Source organism: Amphiura filiformis, chromosome 6, assembly GCF_039555335.1.
Source record: "Amphiura filiformis chromosome 6, Afil_fr2py, whole genome shotgun sequence".
Taxonomy (NCBI): domain Eukaryota; kingdom Metazoa; phylum Echinodermata; class Ophiuroidea; order Amphilepidida; family Amphiuridae; genus Amphiura; species Amphiura filiformis.
In genome coordinates, this window is record NC_092633.1 from 38,610,959 (window position 1) to 38,623,833 (window position 12,875).

The 12,875-nt window shown below is 39.3% G+C and overlaps 1 protein-coding gene across 1 annotated transcript; it reads right to left on the reverse strand.

Annotated features, from left to right (window-relative positions):
- Positions 1-1,726: 1,726 nt before the first annotated feature.
- LOC140155395 (nmrA-like family domain-containing protein 1) lies at positions 1,727-9,828 on the reverse strand. The gene is made up of 6 exons (XM_072178226.1): positions 9,631-9,828; positions 9,297-9,380; positions 6,272-6,399; positions 5,305-5,551; positions 4,150-4,343; positions 1,727-3,625 (listed from the first exon to the last, which is right to left on the reverse strand). The coding sequence occupies exons 1-6, from the start codon at positions 9,692-9,694 to the stop codon at positions 3,437-3,439; spliced, it is 906 nt and encodes a 301-aa protein (XP_072034327.1). The 5' UTR covers positions 9,695-9,828; the 3' UTR covers positions 1,727-3,436.
- Positions 9,829-12,875: the final 3,047 nt, after the last annotated feature.

Here is a 12,875-nt window from a genome sequence, read left to right on the forward strand (position 1 = left end):
ATATTATGTGTTTGAGTTCATCTTTTCGATGTTCTTCATAACACGTCGACAACACTATTCTTGGCAGACATATGGTGAGTAGACTGGTGAAGTGAAGGTATGTGAGTGAGTGGGTTTTCGGTAGGCGGAAAAACTCAAGCTAGTGTCAGATCTTTGTACTTTGACATCAAGGAAAGGTATGCGACCCGCCTTCTCAATCTCCATGGTGATGAAGCACTTGTGTTGATTGTTGAGATGATTAACCAATTGACCAACTATTTGGCTGTATCGTGTTTCAGCAAATACAGCGGCTTGTGAAAGAAACTGGCCTGCCGAGGTACGAAGCCAAGGCCCTTTCCCGAAGCATCACCTTGGGCTTCCAAAGGCACGGTTGGATCACAATAGCATAGAACTGGAGAGTTCACCCCCTCACCACTAGCTCCTTGATCCTATAGAAGGCATTGCAGGCTCCTGTGGTTCATTCCACATGAATTGCTCATCCTTGTGTGTTATTATCTAATTGGTGCGCTAATATTAGCTAATATTGAAGAGATCGGGAATAAACTTGGTCTAATATTTCCATTCAGTCGCGAATACAGAACTTCCATAGGTATCCCAGAACTCTGTGAGACTTTCGGAGCTAGTGCCGAGAAGTCTCCCAGAGTTCCCAGAACCTAGGCGGTTATGGGAGACTTTTGGGAGCTAGTGCCAAGAAGTATCCCAGAAAGCGGCTTCTGGGAGATCTCCAGGAGACCTCCCAGAAATGCTTACTACGTATCCCAGAACATATGGTTTTGGGATACCTAATTTGCCTGTGAAACATGTTGGAGACCTCCCGGAGACCTTTCTGGAGGTCTCCGGCTTACCTGCTATATTTTGCTATGGGTGTACATCACCACCGACTCCCCTAATCAACATCGTCTTCGTCAACACCGGTTTGAATCAATGAGTTTGACGCCAGCAATACTCAGGAAAAGGTGTGGATGCTTTTTATGAACATCTTAACAGTGCAATGGAGTCTTGCTTCCCACAGGTCACAGTAAAGAACCATATGATAAAATGTGGACCCCCCCCATTAAAAGATTGATATGGGAACACCAAGCAGCCTTTGTGGCTCAGTGAAGAAAAACTCCGAAGCGTCAAATTCGAAATAAAGTTCAAGGTAATATAACTCAAGCTAAATATCATGCTAGCTCGATCTGCCCGGCATTTACAACATTGGGACCCACGTAAATGGCACCAACAAATTAAGGTCTTGACTAATGACACAAAATCTGAGCACAACATACATGTCCCTGGTATTCAGAATTCTGATCTGACATGTCAGTATTGCTAACAGCATCAACGATTTGTTTGTGAATGTGTCTTCCAACATCAATCCTCTGGATAACACAAAGCTTCCATCTTATTTACCTTCTCCCAAATCACTCACTTATATCCTTGGGATGTGAATGGTGAGATCAGAAAGGGTTAGGGTAAAGCATGTGGGCCTGATGGCATTCCCGCAAGGTTGGATAAAGAATTTGCCTACGAGCTGAGTGTTCTCTTAACAGACGTGTAAAAGCACCTCCTCATTGAGGGAATAGTCCCTTTTCAGTGGAGGAAAGCCATTGTAGTGCCAATGCCAAAAACAAACCCACCAAGCACTGAGAGGTTATGTCCTGTGTCGCTTACTGATGGCATTGCAAAAATCTCGAAGGATTTTTATATCTAAATGGGTTTTGGAAGATATAAAATCGACCACAAACAATTTTGTAATGTTAAAGGTGCGTCCATCTCATATTATTTAACTGCTTCACTTTCTACATCAAGGCGCTGACAAGGCCAGCAACGTTGGCATGGTGGTACTCACGGATTTTTTAAAAGCATTTGACTCGATCGACCATGGAGAAATTTATCCATATGGAATTCCGTGAGTCTATTGTGCCATGGTTGTCTGACCTTTTCAGCAGTAGACAACAGTGTGTCTGTTATAAACAGGTTATTTCTGATTACAAAACTATAAATGGTGGTTTCCCACAAGGTACAAAATCAGATTATAATTAATGATGCTGTATCAAGTTCAAATGTAGTGGGCCCAACACAAAATGTTGGAAATATGTCGATGATTTGACAATTGTTGAGAACTATCCATCCCAAGTCTAGCCAAATTCAAGATGTGTTGGATGAATTCGGTGAATGGTCTGCCAATAACAATCTCAAACTTAATGCTTTAAAATGTCAAGCCCTACAGAACTGCTTTAAGAGAAATCCACCCAACGATGTTATCAAACGCAATGATATTCCTCTCAACTTTGTCTCCTAGGCAACAATGTCTCCTAGGTATTTGGATACAGAACAACCTCACGTACATGGGATAGAAACATTGCTGAAATTGTGTCCAAAACCAATCGTCGGTTGTATGGTTCAGTTTACGAACGGATATGTTCGTCCATTACTAGAGTACGCGGATGTAGTTTAGCATTCCTCCCTCACCACAACTCAAGATCACACTTTGGAGCAGCTGCAAAAAAGAGCTTGCAAAATAGTTCTGGGCAAATTGTATGATAGTTATGACGACGCTCTTAATCTTTGCCAGCTTGACTCTCTAGCTGATAGGAGGGAGGACCATTCTCGTAAGTTTGCCGAAGGGCTCTCTGCTTCTATTCGAACAAAAGATATCATCCCTCCTACCAGACTGGAGAGTCGTGGAAGGGTCCTTCGCAATGCAAATCAAATCTCTCAAGTTTATGCAAGAACCGATCGTTTTAAAAACAGTATAATTCCATACTTTATTAACTTATTGAATAACTGAGTGTCCTGAACTGTTTTGCATATTTTGACTTTTTAAATCTGGTAATATTTGCTAATATTGTGGCATTTTTACCCTTTTAATGGTGTGTATTTATTTTATTTTATATTCCTTGTGTTTAACTATGTGTGACAACTAATTATTTACAAGGAAAGGGTGCATCCAAATGATTGGTACCCTTCCATATCCAATTCATTTGTAGATATATGATATATGATATGATAAAGGTCATAAAACTGTACTTTGTAGTCATTTCAAGAAGATCTGATGTGGAAAAAAGCATGTGTTTCATTAGACAACAAAGCTGATGGGTACCAATCATTTTGATACACCATGTATTGCCATTTAAATATCAGTCCATATAAGAAATTTCAGGACTGGTGACGTGACGATCTTATATTCAACTTCACTTCTTCAATGGGCTTTTTCACCACACTAAGTTATTACAACACACCCAGGATGATATGTCTTGCATGGGGGCGAGTTTTCGTCACCAGCAACCATTCAATTCTTCAACTCACACACACCTGAAAAAGACATTTGAGGTAGGTGTGGTGTCAAATTAAAATAATTACTTTGATGTTAATGTTTGGTCATTTATTCATCCCACAAGAACCTAAACTTCAAAACAAATGTCGTAGTCTCTCATGCTATGATCTTATAAACCTATTGATACGTGGCGTTGAGGGCATCTCGGTTAACCTTTACCCAGTCTTCAAAGCTCTGAGTTGATGGATCAAGTTGTTTAGTAAGCGCTAAATCACGTTCCGGGTTGCCGCGTTGATAGAACTCGAACATGGCGCCCAAATCTTCTGCTCCTGGAAATCCGAATTTGGAAAATTGCTCTGCGGTTACCTGTAAAAAACAAAGTCATATCAAATCAGTCTGTACAATCTGACGTTATATAAATGTGACGTTTTATAAATGTAATGCGGTATGTCAAATGGAGGCACTTCTGGTACCACACTGAACGGAGAAACTGCCAATAATCCAGCCAGGTGTGATTTTTATGCAAATAACCTCAAAAATGTTGCGTGAAAGTTTCAGACTGAAATTCCCTCTGCAATTTGCATTTTTTTATACTTTAATGTAAACTTTGATCCCTTTTCCCATATTGAACTACCGGTATATAATTATGAAGATCTCAATTTTGAAGTTTTAGACCTTTCGACTTTGGATTTTATAACTTAGATTATAGGAATATATCCGAGAAAAAAGAAGTGTTGAAAAAGGAATTATTTCTGTTTTAATAATATGTAAAAAATTAAAAACATTGACCCTTGCCCAGCAGTGCCTCCTGTGACATAATCTCGGTTTTCTATCCCAAAGACTTTAAGGATTACCAAAATGATCAATTACATATCTGCGAAAAAACTTACCTCACCGGCTTTGAAAGTTTTTGGAGCTAAATGTTTGCTGAGAATATCAGCATATTCTTGAATAGTTTTCTTATCGCCAGAAAATCCGATCGTTTTACCAATGTATGCCTCTGGCGAGGCAAAAATGGAAGCCACTGCGTTGCCAGCTCCAGCCGCAGAGAGAAAATCCATAGGTTTGCCTTCCATAGGTAGCCCTATAAACATTATATAGAAAAGTGACATAAACATTAGAAAAGTGACATATTATCGACCCCTATTTCAACATCGATGTTACTCAAAGACTCAAAAATATTTTGATAAACCCCATCACCTAAAGGCCCCTTCTTTCTCCATTCAGCACTGGTTTTGATTACTTGGTTTTGAATCAACCTGGTATCTTTTATATTCAGTCTATATCGCACTAAACCCACAGCCGATATTCAGTCTATATTGCACTGAATATACAGCCTGAATAGCACCCTCTGTTGATACATAAAGTGGTTCACGCATCATAGCTAAAAATAACATCAAGGCCGCAGGTCGGCAGGCCCGTGGCCGCCAACGGCCCATACGACACACTCCAAGTGGGACTCCATTATAAAGGCCCCGCAGGGCAAGAAAGTAAGAGTAACCTTAATAATTGACCAACATCTGAACCCCATAGTTCAGGTTTGGTGCGGGAACGTATTAACAGAGGGCGCTTTTTATGCCGTATAAATAGTGCGATACAGACTGAATATCGATGTGGGTTCAGTGCGATAAAGACTGAATATTAGAGGGACCAGGTTGTTGCTCAATTCAGTACTCGATTCTGCGCCCTCCAAGCGATGAAAGTCAAAATTTTCGCGCGCTTTGCGCGCATTTCAGCACAACATCAATTAAAAGAACATTTTAAGACCGATATTCAGTTTCTAGTAACCAAAATTAATTAGTGGTATGCCTTATTTGTCCAAAATTTCGTGCCCTCCGCGCACAATTGTTTCAAGAATTACCCGCGTCTAAGATATTCTCGGAGGGGGAGTAGGCGTAGGGGTGCCAATTTTGTTTCTTGTCCCGGGCGCTACCATTTGCCTACCAACCCTAGTTACGCCACTGTGTGGACCCGGGTACCACAAACAACACTCGTGATCAGAACCTTTACAAAGCCATAACATCAAATTTTGACCAAATTCTTACCAACTATAAATGTGCCTTCGTCATCCTTTTTCACCATGCCCTTGAAATCGGCCAACATGTTTTCTATATAGGCAGAATATCGTACGCTTGTACTAGGTACTCCTGATGCAAACATGTACTTCTCAATCTCAGCCTTAGTGTCAAAATGAGGGCAACCTTTCCCGATTGATCCTTTCACGTCATCTAAGCCGCTGAAAATCAGGTGGTTTACTCCGGCGCCTTTGCACGAATCAACCAAGTTTCTCCCCTTAAATAATAATAATAATAATAATGATATAATGATGTATATTCATACGTAGCGGTAAACGTAAATAGGAAGCAATTTTAGACTTCTACGCTACTCAATTTTAGTACACTCACCGGAGCGCTTTCACCGGGTCAACCGGCGTCTTCAGCGGATGTTATTGCTCTGAAGATTTGTTGTTGCTAGTTATGTTGTTGGACTTCCCTCGTAGGGTCTTGGAAGCCATCCATATCAGAACCAAAAGACCCAGACTGAACCGTGACAAAGGGTTAGACATCGACCCTGTTTGGGACAACCTCCTGACCCCCGGAACCAAGGGGGCGCCACCACATCTTCAAGCTTGACGTCATCTACATCTATGACGTCATCGGAGGTGTTCCAACAACATAACTAGCAACAACAAATCTTCAGAGCAATAACATCCGCTGAAGACGCCGGTTGACCCGGTGAAAGCGCTCCGGTGAGTGTACTAAAATTGAGTAGCGTAGAAGTCTAAAATTGCTTCCTAATAATAATGATGATGATGATATAATAATAATAATGATGATGAGTACGATTTATTGTCAAATTGCCAAATGTTCACACGAAAGAAGCCCACCATGCATCACAAAATTGATATCTCATTTAAAACAGACCATCACAATATGTTAATTAGGTACAGGGGTTACTGGCCCTATACCCTAATGCTAACTATAACCCTAATCCTAACCCTTTAAATCTTACCTGCTGGATTTCTTTGTTTGCGTCAAATAGTTCCCAGTAGTTTGTCACTCCAAATACACCATGACAACCAGATAGTATATTAGACAAAGACTTGGAATCACCCAAGTTGCCTTCAACTACTTCAGCACCTGAGAAATAGATAGAATTGACTCGTACTTTAATACGTACCTGGCCTTTGCGGCTAGATTTTAAAGACGAGTGGTCACTCACTCGTCTAGCATGGTGGTGCTAGGCGAGTGGTCGAATCACTCAGAACGGACCTGCCATTATGAGCTGTTCTCTTCGCGTTTGACCATGACGTCAAGCACGGGAAGTTGTTCATTGGATTCGCGTTCCATGGTGAACTTTATGAATGGATGGCAGGTGTTTAAGTGATGAGTGAAACTCTCTATAGCACTCTTCTTGATGACGACCAGTACTTGTCATCATCAACATAACGATCCCAGAACCGTGAGGGTTGGGGTAAAAGACAAGGCCTTAATTTCAAATTCCTCCATGAAAATGTTACGGCATTTTTGGATAATTTTCCTGTGTTTAACCCCTGTGGCCAAATTCCAACCTTTAACCTTTTCGCGAATAACCATGATAACCGACTCCAGGCTGATTAATTGTAGGTAAGTCAAACTATATATATACATTCTGAATCCTTGTGACCTACAGTGGCGGCTCAAACAAAAAGGACTGGTGTACACCAGGGTGGTGCATTATAAGGGCAGGCTAAAAAGGAGGGGGCAGATAGTTTGGACACCGTTTCATTCAAAAGTACGCCCTAAAATGTGTAGAAAACGTCGGGAAAGAAAGAAAGAACCCCAGACAAACAATATTAAGGAAACAATACACTTCTCCCTCCGTAGTCTACTTGCGCATTGGGCATACCCTGGCTAATTTGTGTACAAGTGATAGATTTCCACATTTGATTTTTACAGTCGCCGTACTCCCTCAGTTTGTTCAGAGATGTGAGAGTCCTACTCTCACATCCCTGGTTTGTTACCCGGGGTTCGCCATCCCAAGTGATATTTTTACTCAGGCTTTCTCTCCAACACCACCCAACCCACCAGACACTGAACCAGCAGATTCAGATCTCAACATCAACTGTGAAAGACCAAGTAAATTTGAAATCAGAAAGGCAATCCTTCATCTGAAAAATGGTAAAGCAACAGGACCTGATGACATCCCTGCTGAAGCACTCAAGGCAGATATTGACACCACAACTGAGCTAATGCACACAATGTTTGGAAAAATCTGGGATGAAAACAAAGTTCAATTATACTGGAAGGCAGGCTACCTCATCAAACTCCCAAAGAAAGGAGATCTCAGTAATTGTGCCAACTACAGAGGGATTACCCTCCTGTCAGTGCCTGGAAAAGTTTTCAACAGAGTCATCCTCGAAAGAATTAAAGATGCAGTAGATCCACAACTTAGAGATCAACAAACAGGGTTTCGCAAGAACCGATCTTGTGTAGACCAGATTGCAACTCTTCGTATCATAATAGAGCAATCCTAAGAATGGAATTCATCAGTATACCGTAATTATGTAAACTTTGTTGATTACGAGAAAGCATTTGACAGTGTGAACAGAGGGGACTCTTTGGCAACTTCTACGACACTATGGCATACCCACCAAACTAGTCAATCTAGTTAAAATAGCTATGATGGTATTCGCTGCAGGGTCTTACACGAAGGGCAGTTCACCAGACAATTTGAAGTGAAAACTTGTGTCAGGCAAGGATGTCTGCTCTCTCCTTTCCTGTTTAATCGACTGGATAATGAAGACAACTATAAGACAGACAAGAAATTGAGTTCAGTGAACATTGTGGGAACAATTAGATGACCTAGATTTCGCTGACGACCTGGCATTACTGTCGCATACTAGACATTAGAATGATGCAAGATAAGACCACCACACTTGCAGCCATCTCACTTTCAACAGGACTCAATATACAAAAGGAAAAACAAAAGTAATGAAAGTAAATGCAAGTAGTACTGAACCAGTTACATTGGAGGGTGCTGCTCTGGAAGGGTAGAGTCATTTACCTTGGCACCATCATTGATAAGAAAGGAGGCTCAGATGCCGATGTTAAGGCTACGATTGGAAAGACCAGAACATCATTCATGTAGCTTAAAAATATCTGGAACTCAAAACTACTGTCACAACGCACAAACCTCAGGCTTTTCCATGCAATAGTCAAAGACAGTACTGTTGTCTGGTGCTGAGACATGGAGAATGACGAAGAGCAATATACACAAAGTACAGACATTTATAAATAGCTGCTTCAGACGAATTCTCAAGATACATTGGCCAGACAAGATCAGCAATTCTGCCTTGTGGAACAAATACCATCAAGACCCATTGAAAGATATAGGCAGAAGGAGATGGAGTTGGATAGGACATACGCTTAGGAAACCAAGAAGTAACACAACAACCTGGGAAAGTGGAGTATATGCCGACCAAGAAACAGCTGGCGAAGGGATGAGATACAGCTGGAGTGAGATTGAAGTCAAAGCCCAAGACAGACAGATCTGGAGGACACTTGTTGGCGGCCTATACCCCGGAAGGGGTGAAAGGCGATAAGTAAGTAAGGAAGTTTCTCGATCAACTGGTAAATCCAAAAATCAGAATTGTTCAGTAAGTAGCTGTAAGTGAGCCATTGTAATTATGCCAAGATATGTTGCATTAATATCATACTTTTGCTTATCTTAATACTGTCAGTAATCATATAACCTATTTTTTATATATTTTTATGGCCATTTATTGAATAGGTCTACATTAATTGTGATAAACATCAGTATAATTTCGTTCAACTGAATGCGTTCATCATGATTAATAGGCCTAACATATTTTTATTTATTAATCGACTGTGGCATAGTCTAAAGAAAGGAAGACACCGTAAAAAGTCATCGTATTCGCATACAAAATAGACATGCTGAACGAGTCCATTATGTTAAGTGATAGTGTTAGTACACGGGACGCTGGGAAAGGGTAGTTACGTGCTGATGTAGTCATCATGTCCCGACATTCACTTACCCTGATTGACAAGCGCCTTTGCCTTATCACTCTTTGCATTTCTCGTAACAGCTCGAACCTTAAAATGCTTGCTATTCTTCAATAGAGCTCAGGGTCGGATCCAGGAATTTTTGATAAAGGGGGCGCCTTTTGGTCGACGACGAAAAAATGTGTTAAAGGGGGTTACCCCCTCGAAAACTCAACGGTTTTGGCCCATTGTTTGCTGTTCATGGCCGAATTTGTTCCTTTTTTTTAAATTTCTTACAATTTTTGTATTTTTAAGTACGGCGCCCTTTGCTAGTCAAAAAATAGAGGGGGCGCGCGCCGGCTGCGCCCCCCCCTAAATCCGCCCCTGGAGCTGTCACAACTCCACCGCCCTGCATTCCCGTAGCACCGAATACAACGATTACTCTAGCCATTTTCACGAGATTTGTTTTTTACAGTCGAGACAATTTCTGCTCAGCGATCTACAGCCGGGTGCACAGTGCACAGCGTAGTTTTAACCAATTTAACAATGTGCATCGTCATCATAAAGAACGTTGGGTGTCTCAGCACTGAACCTGAAACCAATAATGTCAACACACAGTCAGTAATGTAATGAGTTTAAGTGGCGTATGAACCAAACACACTCCCACCCACCACGCAGAAAAAATACAGTCAAAACGTTCAATACGGCAAAGAATAACAAATTCAAGTTGAATTTTTCAGTTTCTATATAATTCTATACTCAATGGTAGCTGGTGTGAAAAAATAAAGTAAATCCATTGTACCGTTTTATTTTTGAGTATTTTTTACTGCAACACCAACTTTCAATTTTTGTACACAAGGTGCTTGTATTCTGAATTGGAACACACAGTGCGCAGTGCGCACCAATACTAGAATACTGCCTTTAGGCCAATTACAATTGATTCTTAGTTTCCTGTTTCCCGCCCGCGTCCAAAGTAGAGAATTGCAAAATATTTAATTATTTTATTTATATTTTGGATTTTCTCTTTAAAAATAACTTTTAATGAGTACCATTTGCTACTTTCTGACTTTGATCATATCATCTGTAATGATGAATAAACATAGAACCTAATTGTACCATTACTTATGTATAAAATCAAACATAGTAGTAAAATAATTAAATGCATGCTCCTTGTCAAATGGCTTGATGTAGGTTGCGACCACTTATTTTAAAATAAAGAAAATAAAAGATAATTAATAATTAATAATTAAAAGTCGCCTCATCCCTGGTTTTCAACCATGAAACAGGAAACTAAGAATTAATTGTGAAGGGCCTTAACCTAATTCAAACTTGAAAATTTTCATTTTTTCGCATCCTTTTTGTTGTTCAAATAAAGCTTCTCATATTTCTAACATCCTCTATACCCATAAAATTACAACTTTTCTATGCCCAAGCCCCGGGGGGCCCAAGCCAAACTAACAGGGCACCACGATTCACCGTGTTTTTAATGAAAAATACTCTACCTAATGTAGTTGGAAAAAATCCGTTTTCTTTAAAGGGCATATATATTGCTCGGACAACATCATATCATTGGCAAGCTAATTATGAGGACAATGAAAATGACTCTTTTTTTTGGAGAAAATAACACGTTTAAAATTGACATTCCGCAAAAACCAGCTTAAGCGATGAGTTCCTTCGAACGAGACAGATTCGACCTAGAAAAAAGTTGACGTCATGAAATGAGATGTGCCTGCTTTGCGAGAAGGGACTATAAACATTCTCAATGCACAGAACATATACTGCTGTTGTTCACAGAAAAAAACTCTGAATTAAGTATTACAAATTTAATGGTTTTTAAACATATGGATCAAATCAGCCACTTCTTTTTAGTAAATTGTGATATTACAATTCATAAGTATATCAATATCATGAGAAATATTTGGACTAAAAAATAACAAAATAATTTGAGCTTAGAATTTCAGCGTGATCAATTTGAGACTAGCATATAAACCATGATAAGTCCACAAACTCATGTATCTGGTTTCCCTGTGCGATATTATAGTTTCAGTTGGATGAAATATTACAAAGCAAACGCATAGTAACAATACTGTGTGAGGCTTTGTTTCACAAATGAGAACAATGGTCTGCATATTGTTATGCAGCATTGTTATGGTAAATAATAGTACAACTCATTGTTGCTAATGTCAAACTTGTCAAAGTGATTGTGATTGTATCACACAAGTAAATGAGAGCATGATATAGTGTCCGTTTCACTTACTTACGTCATCAGCCCGCTGCCTTGAAAATCAATTTCGCTTCAAACGGTGGAAGAACACGTACGAGCCTGAACTTTACCCACTTTTACTCTTTTTTCAGGAGAAATACGCATAAAAAACGAGTGTCAACTTGTAATGTAATAATTATTATCTTCGAATAGAGATAAACTTGTTTTTGCAACAGACCTGCCCTTTAATTGATTGACACTGATACTTAATGACCCTTGTCTTGAAATAAACATTGTTTAAAATAAATTTTTATTTTCATGTTCACACTTCCCTTTGTTTATTGTTTATTAACTTTCAACAACAGGATATAGAAATGCATAGAGGCTGGTGGACGTGGTCTTCAAAATAATGTCAAAACTAAATGCGTGCAAATTCAAGTGGAGTTCATCATGTTCATTAAGAAATATTTAGTAAGTTGGCTTGGGCATAGAGAACCTGAAGTTGGACTGCTGAGGAATATTAACGACAATTTACGACATAAGGGTAGACTAGGTATTGTTGGTCCAAGCAGCCAAAAAACAATCGACTTTCATTATCTAAATCAATATATTATTTTTAACACTTTGATGTTTTGCAAAAGTTCATTCTACATATCATAATTATACTTTAAAAACTTGATTGATTTATTGATGTTAATGAGTTTTGTACGGTTTACAACAGCCCTCTTTACAACATAATTCAAGAACCACAGGACCTACAAAAGTATATTTCTGATAGTTTAATTCTTTTACACACTCGCAATGAAATGATCAATCCAATTTTGCCACATCTCACTACCATTCGCAAGATGCTTTGAACTACCAAATCGCAACAGTATAAAATAGTTGCAACCTTAAGAATGGTGAGAGACTTTATTGAATATAAGCATGGTGTGAAAGAAGGCACTAAAATCAAGTTTGAATTACGTTACGTAGTCACTTCGTGATCTGAGGTGTTTGTTGCGCATTGTGTTCTCTCATTCAGAATGCAGGTGCATCGTGGACAAAAAATGAAAGTGGGTGTCGTAGTAAAAAGGCTCATAAAATAAAACTGTAATGCGATTCACTTGGTGGAGGAGGCTTGAAAATGGTTTTTTTTTCATGCCAGAAATTGTTTTATGATGTGATATGATGTGCTCTCAGGTCCCACAAAAATACTATTCAAATGTGGGTCACTGACCCCTTAAAACCATAATGTACAATTTCCGTCAAATTTTAATTTTGTTATTCTTTATGCAAAATGTTGAAATAATATTAACAATAACTGTCGGGAAGGGTTACAGTCCGTTTTAAGCTGAAATAACAAGGTAAAGTAAAAGAAATCCAACTGGTTATTTTGGCCATTTAACATGCAGTTCTATGGGAGGACATAAAGTCATAATAAAAGAAT